Here is an 18365-nt window from a genome sequence, read left to right on the forward strand (position 1 = left end):
TTGAAGCAGACTGAAGGGGTTATTTTTCCTCTCCAGTTGGAGCCTAAATGTTTTCGCACTCCTACTGTTATACCATCCTTGGGCGATTGAGCTGCTCTGTTGTGTTTGTGTGAATAAGGGTGTGCATGCACATTTAAGTGTGGGCAGTACATATGACTCTAAAATACAGTTTATGTCAATGAACTTGCATACATTTGAGATAAAAATAGAAAAGCATTTCTGACTACTCATGGCTTCAACCTCCAGGTTGCCAGAGCCTGCCATGAGTGACGGTTGAATTTTGCTTTAACCGTATGTGTGATAGGCAAATTTTCAGAAGGGAGAACATGTTACATTTTGAATGAAGTCACATATTTTGTCATTGCAGTACACCGCCTGGCAGGTAAAAGAAATCTATGAAACAGGATGGATCTACTCTTAATTGTAACCCCAGACAGGTTTCCAATGACCTAGTGAATCAGGTGGTTAATGTATTTAGGTTGTTGCTGGAGAAATAAGGAAGTAGTAAATTACAAGTTTGGAGGATTCTTCTGTGTTGTCTCTCCTGTGTGTTCGGGAGTGTGTGTGTTTGTCAGTGAGCCTCTGTTTTGGTAGATCAGTGGGAAGTGGTCGTCCGCTGGGATAGCCCCGTTTCTTTGTTCTCCTGCTGACAATGGAGGACTCACAGTCAGTCTAAAGGGAGAAATTATGTCCCAAAGCAGTCTGGGAGAAAAAGAGAGAGACACACACACTTCTCACATGCTACTCATGTGGGGCATGACCTCAATAAAAGCTACTGTTGTATTTGCAAAGCCCTCAACACCATGTGCCGACCACTTTTAAAAGCTGTAACAGTTAGGCCTTAGGTTTAAAGACTGGTTCAGCTGAGAACAAAGTTGCTCTTCATGTGTTTCGTTCCGTATATAGCACTGTTCATGTACAGCTGTTTCAATGAAAATGAGTCAAATGACACTAAATGAGCAGCATTTGAAATGCATTAAATGTTTAAAAGAATTCAGCTTCTGTACAATAACATTAACTGTTTCAGATGTAACAAAGTCTGCATCATGTTGAAGGTCACTGATCATTTCTTCTAACCCCCATTCTTTTTTCTTTGTCACAACAGGTAAGGAGGAGCCTACCACTTATACCTGCACTACATGTAAGCAGTCTTATGGCAGCGCCTGGTTCTTGCTGCAGCATGCTCAGAACACCCACGGCTTCCGTATCTACCTGGAAAGTGAACATGGCAGTCCTCTGACCCCACGCATGGGTGGCCCTTCCTCCCTTGGCGGAGGCGCAGACTGCCCTTCTCAGCCTCCACTTCATGGCCTTCATCTGCCTCCTGATGCAAGCCCCTTCAACCTCCTGCGCATCCCTGGCTCGGGCTCAGGTGGAAGGGACAGTGTTGGAGCAGGAGGTGGCATTGGCACTGGCGCTGTTGGTGGTGGCCATCATCAGCGTTTCCCCCCAACACCACCCCTCTTCAGCCCCCCTCCAAGGAACCACCTGGACCCCCACCACCTGAGCCCAGAGGAGCTGGCGCTGGCAGCCCACCACCCGAGTGCCTTTGACAGGGTGCTGCGCCTCAATCCTCCTCTGCCTCTAGATCCCCCTCCAACAATGGACTTCTCAAGGCGGCTTCGGGAACTGGCGGGCAACACCTCAGGGTCCACTCCCCCGCTGTCCCCAAGCCGGCCAAGCCCCATGCAACGCTTACTCCAGCCATTCCAGACAGGAGGAGGAAGTGGAGGCACAGGAGGTGCAGGGGGCAGCAAACCTCCATATCTTGCTACTCCACCGCCTCTTCCAGGTTCCATGCAGTCACCTGTGGGCTCTCAGACCACGCCCACTACCCCTCTCCCCTCAGCAGGGGCTACACCCTCCTCTACCACCCAGTTGAAATCAAAGTGTTGTGAATTTTGTGGCAAGGCCTTCAAGTTTCAGAGTAATCTCATCGTGCACCGGCGTAGCCACACAGGAGAGAAGCCGTACAAATGCCACTTATGTGATCATGCGTGCACACAGGCTAGCAAACTGAAACGCCACATGAAGACACACATGCATAAATCGTCCTCACCAAATACAGGCAAGTCAGAAGACGGGCTTTCTACAGCCTCATCCCCGGAGCCTGGAACTAGTGAGCATGTGGGCAGCGCAAGCAATGCCCTCAAGTCAGTGGTGGCCAAGCTGAAAAGTGAGAATGACCGTATGCTACGTGAAAATGGAGAGGAGGAGGAGGAGGAAGAGGAGGAGGAGGAAGAAGAGGAGGAGGAGGAAGAAGAAGAGGAGGAGGAAGAGGAGGGGGAGGAGGAGGAAGAGCAGAATGGAGAGAGGGTAGCAAGACGAAACAATAACAGCTATCACTTTGGCTTGAACCTTGAAACGGCACGTCAGCATGAAAACAACGGCAGCATCGGAAGTCGACTGGGAGGAGTGGCCGATGAGGGCTCGATCCCTCGTTCGCTGCCTGAGGTGATGCAGGGAATGGGTCTTGCTGCGAGCATGCAGCACTTCAGTGAAGCCCTAAATGCACACAAACGAAATGCCATGGCCCAAGAGAACCACCTGCACCACCACCTCAACCGAGACCATCACCACAATCGTGAGATATGCGATGGAGACTCAGTGCTGGAAACCGATCGTGGGGAGGAGGGCTCAGTCTCAACGGTCAACGGTCGAGGAGCATCACCTAATGAATCCGCCTCCGTCGGCCTCTCCAAGAAACTGCTTCTAGGTAGTCCCAGTCCACTCAGTCCTTTCTCTAAACGTATCAAGCTGGAAAAGGAGTTTGACCTGCCCACTTCTACAATCCCTAACACTGAGAATGTCTACTCTCAGTGGCTGGCTGGCTATGCTGCCTCCCGACAACTCAAGGACCCTTTTCTGAACTTTGGGGATTCCAGACAATCGCCCTTTGCATCCTCATCGGAGCATTCTTCAGAGAACGGCAGCCTGCGTTTCTCAACCCCTCCGGGGGAATTGGATGGTGGGATGTCAGGCCGTAGTGGTACAGGCAGTGGGGGCAGCACACCACACCTCGGTGGTCCTGGGCGCCCCAGCTCCAAGGACGGCCGCAGGAGTGATACTTGTGAGTTTTGTGGCAAAGTGTTCAAGAACTGCAGTAACCTGACAGTGCACAGGCGCAGCCACACAGGGGAAAGACCGTACAAGTGTGAGCTGTGCAATTATGCATGTGCCCAGAGCTCCAAACTTACTCGCCACATGAAGACCCATGGTCAGGTGGGCAAAGACGTGTACAAGTGTGAAATTTGTCAGATGCCCTTCAGTGTCTACAGCACCTTGGAGAAACACATGAAAAAATGGCACAGTGACCGTCCTTTGAGTACCGAAATTAAGTCAGAGTAGAAGGCCGAACAATGGGACCTTTTCCCCGCAGTTATGTCCACCATCAGTCCCCGGTTTATTCCCTGCCCCTTGTAGATTTGCCCCAATCCCAACACACCACTTTTGCCAATCTGGCAGAAGTTTAAGACCATGTGCTTTGCACCAGCACACCCTGTTTCCATTACTCATTGAATGCATGATCTGTATCGGGGCAATACTCTTGCATTGACGCAAAACTTCGAGCCTTTCTCTTGTGCAATAATTTACATGTTGTGTACTATTTTCTTTTATGAGTTTTCCTTTTCCATTTTTAAGAATTAGTCAGCATGCATAGTATGTTTTTGCTAATCAAAGAAAAAAAAAAAAGAAAAGAACTTGTCCCTGGTTGGTTAGTTGTTGAGTAAATGTGTTGCTGTTTTTCTCTTGTTCAGTTTTTTTCTTTTTATTCTTCAAAAAGAGAAAAGACAAGAAAGATACATCCATGCTGCATACATTCTGTAACACATATCATGTACAGTTCTGTTTTGTAACATGGAAAGTGAACATTCTTTGACTTGATCCATTTCTTACAACCCTGGAAATGCACTTATCCTGATCTTTCTAAAAGATACCATGTTCAGACAGGGTTTAAAAAAACCAACATGCATTGGCTTGAGGACTAAACTGTAAGTGGGCCTTGAAATTTCTTTAAAAAAGACAAGGGTGTGCTAGAATTCAATTTGTACTATCATTCGGTAGAATAAGAAAGAGTGCCTTTGATATCTTTAGACTGCATCGGCCATAACCTTATCTGGCATAAGTTTGGGGTCACATAAGCCACCCAGCGAAGGTCCTTGCATCAAGCACCTGACTGCTCAAATGGACTGTGATGATTCATGATGAAAGATCAGCGAGTTCTCTTTAATCATCATTTAGCTACCTATTACATGTTCAATAGGCTATCTTTAATATGTGGATTTCATGGCAAGCATGGTACAAGCAGTATTGTGTATATCTGAATTATTTGTAGTTTTGTTTTTTGGTGAGGAGGTACTTTTAAAACAAAGGTAACCTGTAGTGTACAATCCTGAATTTGAGGGATACAACGCATGGCTGAGAAGTGTCATGTATCTGCGTTAGCACAAACCTACAACGCTGCTTCAATACGTCAGTGTGTGGAACAATGCATAAAGTAATATATGAGCTCCAAATGAGGCTAACTTTATTTGAGAGCATTGAAATAACTACAAGCTAGACAGACAGAAAGCTACACAGAACTGGAAGCTACATATTACGGGGATTAGAGGCAATGTCTTTCACTTTACATTTCCAGTATCAAAACAGGGTCATAAGTATTATTGCAGAGAAAAAAATAGAGAATTGCAAAAAAATCTATCTGTACTCTAGGGCTCTTTCAAAAAAATCAGAATGAGATCATTTTAATCAGTGTGTATAGGCTAATGCAGAGCATTTTTGTTTGTTTGCTGTTGCTTTTTAACCCAAAGGCAGATTTTTTTTTTTTGTTGTTGTTTCATTCAAGCCGTTCACAGTTTTCACTTGTCACTCCACCTGGGGTACGTACTGACGTCTCTCGTGCATTGTGCCACACCAATGCAGGTTGAGTCTAAAAGCTAGATTGTCATTTATAGGACATAAAGTGCACTGTTTCCTTTTTTTCCTGTTTACAAGTTTACGTCAAAGGGGACGAAAACCTCACTGAAATGCTGTCAGACAATGAGGGTCCCATTGTTCTGAACAGTAAAAGATAAGACACATAATATGTTGTAACTCCACCCTCGTGACCTCTGTACCCTTGCCATTTCACCTTTGACCATTTGTCAAATTGTTACCCCTGGAATCCCCAACATTTAGCCTGGGCTGATATTTCATTGTTGTCAGCAAGATCTGTAAATTCAAAGGTTCACAGCGAGTAACCGATGCTCCTACACGGCCGTCAAATGGACACAGTTTTCATTCCTGCTGGCCACTGTAACATCCACTTTTTTTCTTTCTTCTTTATTTTAAAGGAGCTGTTGTTGTTGTCGTCTGTACCTGAATAATCTATAGACCTTACTGGCTTGTCAACTGACACTCCAAGTTGTGTTGCCCACACTGCAAGAATCTGTTTTTTGTATAAATCTTCCTTTAATTATAGATATGAAAATAAACTTTTGTTTTCAAATAACACTTCACGCTCTCTTAGGGGAAGATGTATTTAAGTTTAATTGTCGTTTCTCTTTTCCTCAGCGTCTTGGTGGTGTTCAAGACTCCGATCACAGTATATATGAAATGATACAAAAAAAAGATGAAAAACAAACAAACAAAAAACAAAACAAAAAAAAACAAACTCTGTGATTTTTTTTTTTTCCGTATTTTGTTTTGCCTTGGCTCTTCACAGCTCTTCAGGTTGAAATACATTGGGGAAAGGATTAAAATTATATATGAATATATAATAAAGAACTTAAAATATAGGAAAATGCACACTCATGTCGATTCCTATGCTTAAACACATTTATGGTCTACTTTTTCTGTATTTCTAGAATTGTATTTGAATTCAATGTTCACTTAGAGTAGGCACTATAGTATTTATATTGAGGCTCGTATTTTTAACTGTTGCTTGTTCTCTCTAAAGGTATTTACCATACCTTCTTTTGGTAGTGGAAAAAAAATCCCAAGCTGCCACGGTATATTTTTTTAATTTGGCAGGATAATATAGTGCGAATTATTTGTATGTTTAAAGAAATAAAAGAAAAAAAACATAAAAAGCAGCTAAAATATGTGGCATTGGGAGGCGTCGTGGGGCCATCAGATGGCCGCTGCTGTTTCCTGTCCACAGAGGTGGTTGTACATATGTTTGCTTTTTGGTTCAGACCTCCTTCCCTTGTCCCCCCCCCCGCTGCCATTCTTGTATGCAGTAATGCAAGCTGACGTCGGCCTGTTCTGTTGTGTGCTTCTGTCTCTCTCACCCCTCCCACCTGACAACATTCCAACATCAAGAAGCTAGGGGGGAAAAAAACAAAAGAAAAAAAACTTCATATGCAGTACATGGATTACGAAAAAGCGTCAAAATAAATACGTTGAAAAACAAATTTAATGTTTTGCAGTTTTTTTCATTGCCAAATACTAAATGGTGCTTTATATTTAGATTGGGTATACTTTCATATGCAAAGCATATTTAAAAATGACCCGGGGGACGTGGAGAAGCCTGCTTGAGTTGAGACTTTTTTGTAAATGGCAATGCGGAATATTTTGTTATCAGCCTTTTCTATTCCTGTTCTGAGAGCTGTTTGTTGTAACTTGAACTTGAACTTTATCTTTTACTATGGGAGTTACTATTTATTATTACCTATATGCTCTGTTTAAAACAGAGACATGGAATGGATTCTTTTTGTTTTTTTTGGTTTCTTACTTTTTTTGGTTATGTTATAATTTTAATTTTTTAAATTTTAATTTGTTTTTTTTGTAATGGTGGCCGATGGTCATTGGAGCTCTTTAATTTCTGTTGTACTTGTTTGGGGTCTCTGTTCAGTTGTATTGGGAAAACCACTGTCTGTGTTTTCTGGCAGATGTCTGCATAATCCTGTTCACACACCCATTTTGTCCCTTTATCAAAAAACAATTAATAAAAAAATGAAAGTATAATGGCACTTGTTGCTTATCTCCACTGTGTGTGTGTGTGTGTGTGTGTGTGTGTGTGTCAAGTTATCTCAAGTATGCATGCATGTATGTGTATGTAATTACCCCCACCCCACCCTACAGCTATGTTTTAGTTGCAAACTCGTCATCAAGCAATTACTGTTGTATCTTTTTGAATCTCCTATTTAAAAAATGGTCAAAACTCTTCCATTAAAAGCCATTTGTAACAAGTCCATACGCTCAGTTCCCCCAACAGAGTGAGCGAGTGTCTGATCTGATTTTCTTAACATACAAGGCTTACACCATTGATGCCAAACTCATTTACATCGTGGGCCACATATAACCCACTTTGATCTGTCAGTAACAAGTTTAACAACACATTGAATATAAGAAAAATAAGTAGATTTCAACTGTTTGTCTGCATAATGAAGAAATGGTCATGGAAGAAATCTGTCAGCATATGGACTCTTTGGGACTACATTTTAAGTAGGTTTATATATATATATATATATATATATATATATATATATATATATATATATATATATAAGTGAAGGAACATGAACCTTTCTGTAATTTTTTTCTGTCAGTTTTAATTGTTCATTTCTTGCTTAGTTACTTTGGTGTAGCTATCAGTGTGCTGTCTCTATCAGTAGGAGAAGCTCAAAAACTTATGAAGCTACAGTTAAAAGTCCAAAATCTTTGCTCATCTTCACATCTTCCAAAGACATCCAGTGGGTTGAATTAGAGTGATTTGGCAGGTCAGTTCTAGCCCCTGATGGACTGATGTTTGACATACTTGCTTCACACTGTTCCTTGAACCTAATGAACTCAGCTCTCCACCCCAGAAGTCACCCTAGCCTTTGCTCAAGTACTTTATGGCCACTATATTACTTGCTCTGTGTATGTGTGTGCGTGTGTGTGTGTGCGTGTGTGTGTGGGGGGGTGTATGTGCCATCCTATCTGCTGGTCAACACAGTCCAGCTGTTTAGCTGTTTTAGTGCACGTGGGTACTATTTCCACTTAGTTTGCACACTATCTTAAAGCACATGTGTGCGCTATGCTGTCACTCCTCAGACTACAGTGAGTGTCTGTTGCTGATAATAGATGTCCCTTATGGGACCTCAGTCTCACATACACACACATGTGTATATACATACAGCGTATGAATGCATATACTTTCACAGAATGTACTTAAGTAAATATCATTATCTACCATTACCCCTCTGTTTGTTCAGTAGTCACAAAGGCTCATAAAACTGTCAGGATCAATCAGCACTGTGTCCTTCACACACCACACCCCTCTATCCAGCTCTCACACACACTTGAGCATCCTTATAAAACACCCGCATACCTGCTATTACATGTAAGATTTAGTCATTGTGAATTTCATTTAGTGTGGGAATCATTCAAATCAGGAAACGTAATAAAGGATTTCCCCGATCACCTAACGCAGCATAAGAAAAAATCAACACATCTTTAAACAGTCCAGAAATGTGTACACTCTCTGTTGTTTGGTATTTTTTTCAAAGCTATTATTATAATATTGATCAACACTGCACACACTCTTTAGCATATGCATGCAGTGGATACCGATCACAAAATCAACATTTTCTTCATGTGAGCCATCTAGAGTTAGGATTAGTATCTGGTTAATGTTGAGTCCTTTATATAGATTTTTTTTTACCTGTCTGGAGTTAAAAAGCTTTTAAACACTCCTGTTTAAAGACTAGTGCTATGATGTGTGAAACTTTAATTAACTCTAATGTGCTTGACACAAAACATAACTCTTGCTGTAGACAGGTCACTGGTAAACTAGTGAATGCTAAGACATTAAATGAAACCTGTGTCATGGTCTTTTAATCTGTTATTTAATCTATGCGGCATCCTGAATTTTATTACATTTGGGTTTGTATTGAGTTTCAATTCTGTACCTTTTGTGTTCATCTTTGTCCAGAGCTTATTGTTTCTTTCCCAGCTGCCATAGGGCAAGGGGAAGGGTATGACCAGGACAGGTCACCAGTTTGTTGCAGGACCAACACAGAAAGACAGACAACCATTTGCACTCACATTCACACTTATTGTCTGTTAGGAATCATCAGTTGACTGCATTGTTTTTTGACTGTGGGTACCCAGAAAGAAGCTATGCAGGTTTAGGGAGAATATGCACAAAGAGGTCCAGGTCAGATGGTGCATTGAAACCCACCAGCTTGTGAGGCAACAGTGCTAACCAATGCACTGCCGTCCTGCCACATTTTCCACCTTTGTCTGTATTTAGATGCCATTTTCTCCCTCAGTCTTTGACAGTTTGTCGTATCTTCCTCATGTTTCTGTTCTCCTTTGTTTTATTCTCCCATTTGCTACTGTTAGCTTGGATTTCATGCATAGATTTTATCACTGTTTTGGACTCTCCCATTACTCCACACAGTGCTGTTATCAGTAAGTTATTTATTAAAGTTTCTTGTTATTTTCCATTCCCTAACCAGTCCAGATTTTATCTGCAGCACATCAACTAGTGATGTTGTTAATTATTTGTCTTTATTATTTACTGTAGCTTTAGCGAGCAATGTGGCCATGCTGCATTATGATAAAAATAAGACTTATGGTCAAAAACAAATTTATGATTTGTTCAGATCCTATCCAAACCTGGCATGCTGTTACTGACCTAAACAGTAGAAGTGATTCAAAACCCCACAAGAAGTGGGAAATATTGCTGAATCAGAACCAAAATTATCTTTAAAAGACAGAGTTATGTTAGGTTGAAATACATTTGCACAAAACATCGCAATTCAGAGATGATCTCTGATCTTTAACTTTTGTCAGTGGAAGGATCCAGGAGTTTCTCTGTGAATCTCACATTCCTGTGGCAGCGTACTCGGTGCTTTAGGGGTTTTTCGCTGTAAAATAAGTTTTCTTCCCACGCAGTGAACAGCGGACGCTAATGTTTTTGTCACTTTTTACGGAATCAAACTCAAAGTAAGGTCAGTACTTCCACGCTTTAAACGCTGCACGCTCATGCTCTCTCCCGCACTCGATATATCGATATATTATCCATTTTTGATCTGCACACAGCTGTTGCCACGAACGTCGGACTCACTTACGTCATTGTCATGAGACACTCTTGCAAACGAAATCACGGTTTAGTAACGCAGTAACGCAGCATGCTTATGGGAAAGTAACAGTAATCCAATTACTTTTTTTGCAATAGTAATTCCTTATTTTACTCGTTACTCGGAAGTAATCGGATCTCTGGTTGGGACTGGGAGCAGGTTTCTAACATCTTGCAGTCACTGCTGCTGGGGGAGTAACAACTTCTCCTGCTTTTCAGGTGCCCTTGACCAAGGCAGTGAACCTCAGCTGGTGCAGAGAAGAGCATTTAAAGATGTCACTTGTACTGGGCAGCCCTCAGGTGCAAAAGCCTCAGATTTCCCTACAACAACAAAGGCTGCAAAGGGATGCAAGGAAAACAAACTAAAAAGCAAAGTTTGTGCAACTAAGTTTGCTAAGTTACTTTCATGTCCTGACTTTTAGAAGACTCACTTCTAAAATGTTCCAATTACTACCATGGACACAGATATATAAAATCAAACACTGAAGCACGCAGACTGCTTATACAAACAATGATGGTTCACTCTCAGGAGCTCAGCAATTTCCAACATGGTACCACGATAGGACGCCTCCTGTGCAACAAGTTCAATCATGAAATTTCCTCACTATTAAATATTCCATAGTCAGCTGTTAGTGGTATTATAACAAAGTGGAAGTGGTTGGGAATGACAGCAAATCAGGCACAAAGTAGTAGGGCATTTAAAATCACAGTGGATGCTGAGGCACAGTCTGCACAGAGGTCTCCATCTGTCTGCAGAGTCAATCGCTACAGACCTCCAAACTTCATGTGGCCTTCGGATTAGCTCAAGAACAGTGTGTAGCGAGCTTCATGGAATGGGTTCACATGGCAGAGCAGCTGTATCAAAGCTCTACATCACCAAGCACTATACAAAGGATGGGATGCAGTGGTATAACGTGTGTGAACTCTACATCAGTGCACAAGGCCAGATCCATAAAGACATGCATGAGTGAGTTTGGAACTCTATGCTGAATGGTCAACATAGAGTTCTGACCATAACCCGACAGAACACCTTTGGGATGAATTAGAGATAAGAATGTGAGGCAGGTCTTCTTATCCAACATCAGTGTCTGACCAGGACAAATGTTAATTCAATTCAATTCAATTTTATTTATATAGCGCCAAATCACAACAAAAGTCGCCTCAAGGCACTTCATAGATACAGAGAAAAAACCAACAATCAAATGACCCCCTATGAGCAAGCACTTTGGCGACAATGGGAAGGAAAAACTCCCTTTTAACAGGAAGAAACCTCCGGCAGAACCAGGCTCAGGGAGGGGCGGGGCCATCTGCTGCGACCGGTTGGGGTGAGAGAAGGAAGACAGGATAAAAGACATGCTGTGGAAGAGAGACAGAGGTTAATAACAGATATGATTCAATGCACTGTTAACACATAGTGAGTGAGAAAGGTGACTGGAAAGGAAAAACTTATGGAATGCTCAGAAATTCCAATAAACACACTCCTAAACATTGTGGAAGGCCTCCCTAGAAGTGTTGAAGCTGAGAAGGGGGTGGCCAACATCATATTAAACCCTGTGAATTAAGAATGGGATGTCACTCAAGTTCATATACTTGTGAAGGCAGACGAGTGAATGCTTTGTGTATATTGACATTGTATATATATCTTGTATATGTATAGTATATATTGACATGATAGGACTAAAGAATTGGTCACCAGCACCACTGACTGGGCAAATAAAACAAATAAGCACCATTATTTCTTTCTACCACTGCCGGCTCATTTTCTCTTTCTGTGATAAATTCATGTTATAAATGTGTGAAGCATTCAAGTCATTTCTGCTCAAGCAGGCCTCTCCTGTGCTGGTTTATGTGAAAAGTATACTGTATTTGTCACCATTATAAAATCTATATGACCATGACCTGCAGTCCTCCATAAACTCCTGTGGATTTGTCTTTGGCCTGTAGGATTTCAACAATAAGAGATTCTCCAAAGACTTTCAAAAGCATGTTTTCACATTGCTTTTGTCACTGTGTGGCCTTGACATGACAGTGTTCCAATGGAATCTTGATAAAGAAAAGGAATTTATGTGTGTGCATGAATGTGTTTTGTCTGTCTTACTTCTAACTCATTATAAGTTGGCATCTGTACCACAGAAGTGCATTTTGTCTTGGCCAGCTTCCCTCTGCCATACATAGAAGAAGAAGCTATGTCTATACATATCGAACAGTTTATTATACACTGACCCCCGTAGTCTATAGGAAAAGGCAGCAAAGTAAATGCCTTTTACTATAATGGAAAGTCATTGAACATTACTTAGCACTTATAATGACCACAAGGCCAGTCCACTATATAGAAAAATGCAATCAAAGCCAGTAAAGGAATAATGACTGCCTTTGACCGCAGCACACTTAACGCTGCTGTGTAGGAGTTCCAGTTTAACACACTGACTTAAGAACCACAGAATAAATCTTTGTCCACATCCTTTGAGGTGAAAATAGAGTTATTGGTTCATGGTGGTGATGCCATTTGATTAACTTGAATAACCTGTATAGCATGGCTGAAACATATAAAAGGTAGCTAATCTATCATGTGAAAGGAAAAGAAAAAAGTATTCAGCCAGCTTCTGCAGAGATACGTATTTTTCTTATCGTCTTCGTATTTTTCTGCCCTTTTGACCAACGGCTTTTATAGTCATAACAAAACACTCACCATAAGATTAGGCAAGACTCAAACCCATCACAACCAACAATGCATTGTTTTGAGTTGAAACCAAACTGTCTGTGAGCAAAACAAAGAGATGCAAAAGTTCACATAGCCTCCATTTTTGTGGCAGCTTCAGATACTCTTTGACAGAACTATCCATCCATCCATTTTTGCTTATCTGGGCCTGGTTCACAGGAGACATCACCCTGAGCAGTTAAACCCAGAACTCCCTCTCTACAGACACCTCTTTAGTCAGTGAGGAAACTGATGCATTCCCAGGTCAATTGGAAAATATCTCTCCAGCATCCCTGGGTCTATTCCAAGCCTTCTTAAGTAGGACAAACCAAGAACACCTTGCCTATGAAGCACCAAGGAAGCATCCTGGTTGCCTGGGTGTTCATATGTTTGAATCACCTCAACTGGTTCCTTTTGAGTAGTGACACTACTCTGCGTTACTCTTGAATGATTGAGCTCTTCACATCTCTAAGGAAGAGGCCACCCACCCTTCGGAGACTAGACATTTCCACTGTTTGTATCTGGGATCTTATTCTTTCAGTCACTACCCAGAGCTCATGGCTGTGGGTGAGGTTGGGGACTTACATCGACCTGTAAATCGACAACCTTGCTTTTATATTCTTCTCTCTCTTAACCATGATGAACTGATGCAGTGTCCACATCATTGCATTCCAGCCCCAATCCATCTCTCAGTCTACAGCTTCCCTCACTTCTTAACAAGACCCTGAGCTACTTAAGCTCCTCTACTTGAGGCGCCAAATGCTCCCTTGCCTGGAGTGGGTATTCCACTGCTGCTCGAGTCCTCACTAAGACCAAAAAAGTGGACCACATCAGTCCAGCTCTGAGGTCCTTACACTGGCTGCCTGTCCGTCAGAGGATAGACTTTAAAGTTCTGATGCTGGTCTATAAAGCTCTGAATGGTTTAGGACCAAAATACATCAATGACCTCCTGACCCAGTATGAACCATCCAGATCCCTCAGGTCATCTGGATCCGGTCTTTTATCAGTTCCCAGAGTCAGAACCAGACACGGAGAAGCTGCATTCAGCTTTTATGCTCCTTATATCTGGAACAAACTCCCAGAAAGCCTCAGATCAGCTGAAACACTCAGTTTATTTAAATCCAGGTTGAAGACTCACCTGTTCTCAGCTGGATTTGAATAAAGCACCAAATCCACACTTTAAGCTTAAATTTCAAAACTTACATTTAACTACTGATTTTATCTACTGTTCTGATTTTATCTGTTTTGATTTTATATACTGTTGTTTGTTTGTTTGTTAATTAGTTAGTTAGTTTATTTGCTTGTTTTAATCAATTTTAAATCATGCTTTTTATTTGTTCTTGTTTCTAATGTCTCTGTAAAGCACTTTGAATCGCCTTGTTGTTGAATTGTGCTATACAAATAAACTTGCCTTGCCTTTTCCAGCTGAGGACCATGGCCTCGGACTTGGAGATGCTAATTCTCATCCTCATTCTTCACACTCAGCTGCAAATTGCTTTACTGAGGCCACAATGGATGAAGCCTTCCACTGCTTGGCTTTGCCACTTGACTATGCCTAGAAATTCTGTTCATAACAGATTCAATGACAAAGAGCACTGATTCTGCAAAAGTGATGCAAACACTGCAAAAGTTAATCGCAAACGTTTCTATCAACAGTATTATATGTATCACATGATTAAAATTTGTATTTGTTTCTCCCTTACAACACTGAAGAATCTTCCACTTCTTGTGTCTAAGTGCAAACCTGTGTTTTTCCATTTTCTCAAGTTGGAGTGTGTTTGACCTCCCTGGGCCACAGTACAAATTGCATGCGCATATATGCGGCTTTTGATTGTCAAACATTAGGAAAAACTGCTCAGCAGACTGCTGGACAAACCCCATGTTTTCTTCAACTATTCCTTTGTGTTGGTACCCCTATTTTGTGTTAACAGAGCAAAAATTTGGTGGAGGCAGTGCAGGAAGAAAAATGCTAATACTGCACTGTAAAAATGTTTAGAAATAAAAGCTTAAATGCATGATTAGAAAACAATAATGCTAATTGTGGTAATAATAGTGAAGTGTGGTGTCTTTATGATTTATCGTCAGTTCCAAGAAGAGTGGGACTTCAACATTATAACCACTGCAAACAATAATCAGTGGGTAGTTTAATTTATAACAAATACTTTATGAACCATTTGATTTTGAACCCCCCCCCCCCCCCCCCCCCCCACACACACACACACACACACATTTATTTTAAGAAACTGTCGTTATGCATTGGCTTTGATGATAAAGTCACAGGGCACAATGTCTATGTCACAGGTAAATGTTCCATTTTAATCCACTCACATAGTTGTAGGTGTCAGATTCCTTTTGCATTTGTGATAAATCAACCGACAGACAAAAGCAAGCAGGTACATCTGTGTATCTCACTCACAAAACAACAGCATCTTAAGCTCCGCTGTTAAAACGCTGTGATTTCACCAACTTGTGTCATTACCGTGTGCCTTGTTTTGATGAGATTATTGATTCTTACAAGAGGATTTTTGTGTTTCATGAGCACCAAAAGGTTTTTATTCCCACAAATAAAACGGTGTTGAATGCTTTACTTTTCAAAACCTGTCCTTGGTGTAGCTGCTGGAATTGTTGAGACTATTCAAAGAACACCATGGAAAACACAGCGGCGTTCGAAGTTACTTAATCTCATGTCGAGCCTTATAATCATGCCCCCACTGCCCATGCTTTGACTGTGTTTCTGATATGTTCCTAGAAGAGAAGATTATTTGCAAATTTCTTGATTTAGTAAGAAATGTGTGGCTCCTTTGTCACTGCTTGCTGATAATATTATACAGTGCTATTTGAATCAGTTTTAGGTGTAGCAGTTAGTCAACCCCCAGCCTACACAAGTGCACACATGCTTACACACAAAGCTAAGCTGAGCCATGAGAGGTCAAAGTCTATTGATAGCCTTTCAGTGAAGGAATGCAAGGTGGAGAAAAGACAAATCAAACAGCAGGTGTGTTGATTTGTGTCTGCGTTCCCCTTGTCTCCCCTCCAACATTGCCGTACTCACTTCAAAAACTGCATATGCTGAGGGTGTAACTGAGAATGCCAAGGGTTGAGGAAACTGGGGGAAAGGGGGAAGGGCGTCTGGCCCTTTGCAGGGTCGCAAGGTGAGAGAGCAGGCTTAGCGGAAGAAAAGAGAGAACCCTCCCTCCCTTTTCTCCTCTTTTCATTCTTTCACCCCACCCCTCGAACCCAGTCTGAAGTTCAAATTCATTGTCAAAGTGAATGAATGAAAGAATGAATGAGTGAATGAATGAAGGGGTGGGGGAGGGTCAGAGAGGAAACAGAGCAACATGTGTCAATGTGGGGCTAGCAAAGGAAAAGCATTTTCCAATTTTCCTTAAATATAACTGGATATTAAAATGAGCTGTTTGTGACAAACAACAAATCAGGACCCACATCATTAACTTTAAACGTGTCAGACAGATGATGTACACTTTAAATCATTTGCTTGTATTTATGGCTTCCTTCTCCAGTTAGAAAAATTACAAAACAACTGCAATGCTTATAAAGCATTTATGATCCTTTCTAATATGTTATGAGTGCCACTTCAGAGACAGTTTAAAATACTGGTTATTTTTCAGGGATTTCATATTGTAAAACAGTAAAGGCCAATAAACACCAAATAACCCTTTTGCAGTGTGGCTGAAAGATGAAAAGAATAAGCTCACTCATTGACTGCACTTGATAATGTTCTCCGTTATATCATCCTCCCCGATTGTACTCTAACCCCCCCTCTCGACCTCACAGTGCAGCAGTAGGCAGCAAGGGCTACACTGGGTTCGGATCCTCCAGGGTCATTAAGGGCTGTCTCTGATCTCTGACCCTAGAAAGAGGCCTCTCGGCCTGGCTGGGCTAACGGAAAATCCCTGAGGCCTGAGCTGGATAAAAGGATGTCCAGGAAAGGCATGGATTATCAGTGTGAATATGTGTGTTTGTGTGTCTGTGTGTGTGTGATGACCCTGGAGACTCATGCCCATCTTGTGTAACCAAGTTTAGGACACAAAATCTCCAACATGCACGCATACACACCGAGGTTATGGAGGTTAATTGCAGCTACACAGATGAGAGGGGTGGGGGGCAGTCACCTTTGTTGGAAAAGAAAAAAAATATTGCGATGTTATGTCTGGAACCTGTGTGGATATATACAACACATCTATAACCCAGCTCCACACACACACACACACACACACACACACACACACACACACACACACACACACACACACACACACACACACACACACACACAGCCATTCTGTCCTTTAATCTCTTCCACTCATTTTCCTCCTGCGCGTTCATTTGTGTGTGTGAAAGGTCAAAGTTCAACCTGTGGGTTTGAGGCTTGGGTTTCACATGACTAAACACCTTTGTTGCTGGTTGCAGGAGGAAGACTAAACATGTGTGGGTACACTTAGAAGCGGTGGGGGTGTATCTAGTGTGTTGCGTCTAGTTAACGTTCACACAGCTTCCAGCCCCACCTCTTCACCCAGGTCCAGGTTTCAGTGTCTGCTTAAAACCACGGGACTGCATGGAAGCGTGTGAACGCCTCACAAGCACAATACACACAACGGACTTACATACAGACTCCCAACAGCTGCAAGAGGTGTCAGTTGGTAAAACCTGCAGTGAAACCAGCCTCACCCTGCCTTCAGGTACTCCTTTCCATGGAAAGAGTTTCTTTTACACCGGTTTACTGTTTTAATATTCCATGACAATCACAAAGCTGTTTAAAGGAGTGGTTTAAAAAAAAAAAATTAGGGGGAATTAGTATCTTTATTTCAAAAGCTGGAATCAAAACTAGAATCATCAAAACGTCAACTCCAACTTTAATTAATTAATTAATTTTGGTCCTGGGACATAAAACAGGGAGCATCAAAAATAATCTTCTTTTTTTTTTTTAAGTAATGGGCAAAGAAGCACCGGTAATTTTAAAATACATGGCTCAATATAAAGTTTTACATACAAAACTTACAATGTCCACTATTGGAGGCACAGTATATGTCTATGTGACTGAGTTGGGTTAAAATACTGCGATTTACAACCAAGCTTGTTGGATAATGGCAAGATTATTGAAATTGCCATAGTGTACCAAGTTCTGCCACTAAAGGATACCTTGACCCAAGCAATCATCTTAATTACCATCAACTCTGTATGTGTTATGTTGTAAAACACCAACACCCTATCATCTCACCACACTTTACATGTATATCCCAGCCTCTCCAGCCACTCTATCAGACTGTTCCATCAACCACAGTTATAGTCTAATACAGCGGTCCCCAAAGCCTGGGCCACGGACCGGTACTGGTCCATGAGTCGTTTGGTGCCGGGCGGCGTGTGAAATTGATGGTTTTCAGAGTTTTCATTGTTACCTCAGTTTCCCTGGTCTTTTCCCGTGTTGTAGTTGTGTGTCTTACTTAGAAAGAACCATTTACATACAGCTATGGTGGTTTGATCCCAGGCTCCTCCAGTCTGCATACCAAATATCCTTGGGCAAGATACTAACCCCATGTTGCTCATCCATTGAAGTCTGAATGCGTATGAATGTTAGACACTTAACAACTTAGAAAA

General features: G+C 41.7%; 1 protein-coding gene across 2 annotated transcripts in view; it reads left to right on the top strand.

Annotated features, from left to right (window-relative positions):
* Positions 1–6948, top strand: part of bcl11aa (BCL11 transcription factor A a) — a 52914-nt gene extending 45966 nt beyond the window's left edge. For both annotated transcript variants that reach the window (XM_085297664.1, XM_085297665.1), the window contains exon 3: positions 1106–6948. In XM_085297664.1, coding sequence (XP_085153790.1) covers positions 1106–3348 — 2243 coding nt within the window. In that variant the 3' untranslated portion in view covers positions 3349–6948. The remainder of the gene's footprint in view (positions 1–1105) is intronic.
* The last annotated feature ends 11417 nt before the right edge of the window (positions 6949–18365 follow it).

This window comes from Mchenga conophoros, linkage group LG13 (genome assembly GCF_057382185.1).
Source record: "Mchenga conophoros isolate Kocher_MC1m ecotype Shallow Benthic linkage group LG13, M_conophoros_male_GT1.1, whole genome shotgun sequence".
In the NCBI taxonomy this organism is placed as follows: domain Eukaryota; kingdom Metazoa; phylum Chordata; class Actinopteri; order Cichliformes; family Cichlidae; genus Mchenga; species Mchenga conophoros.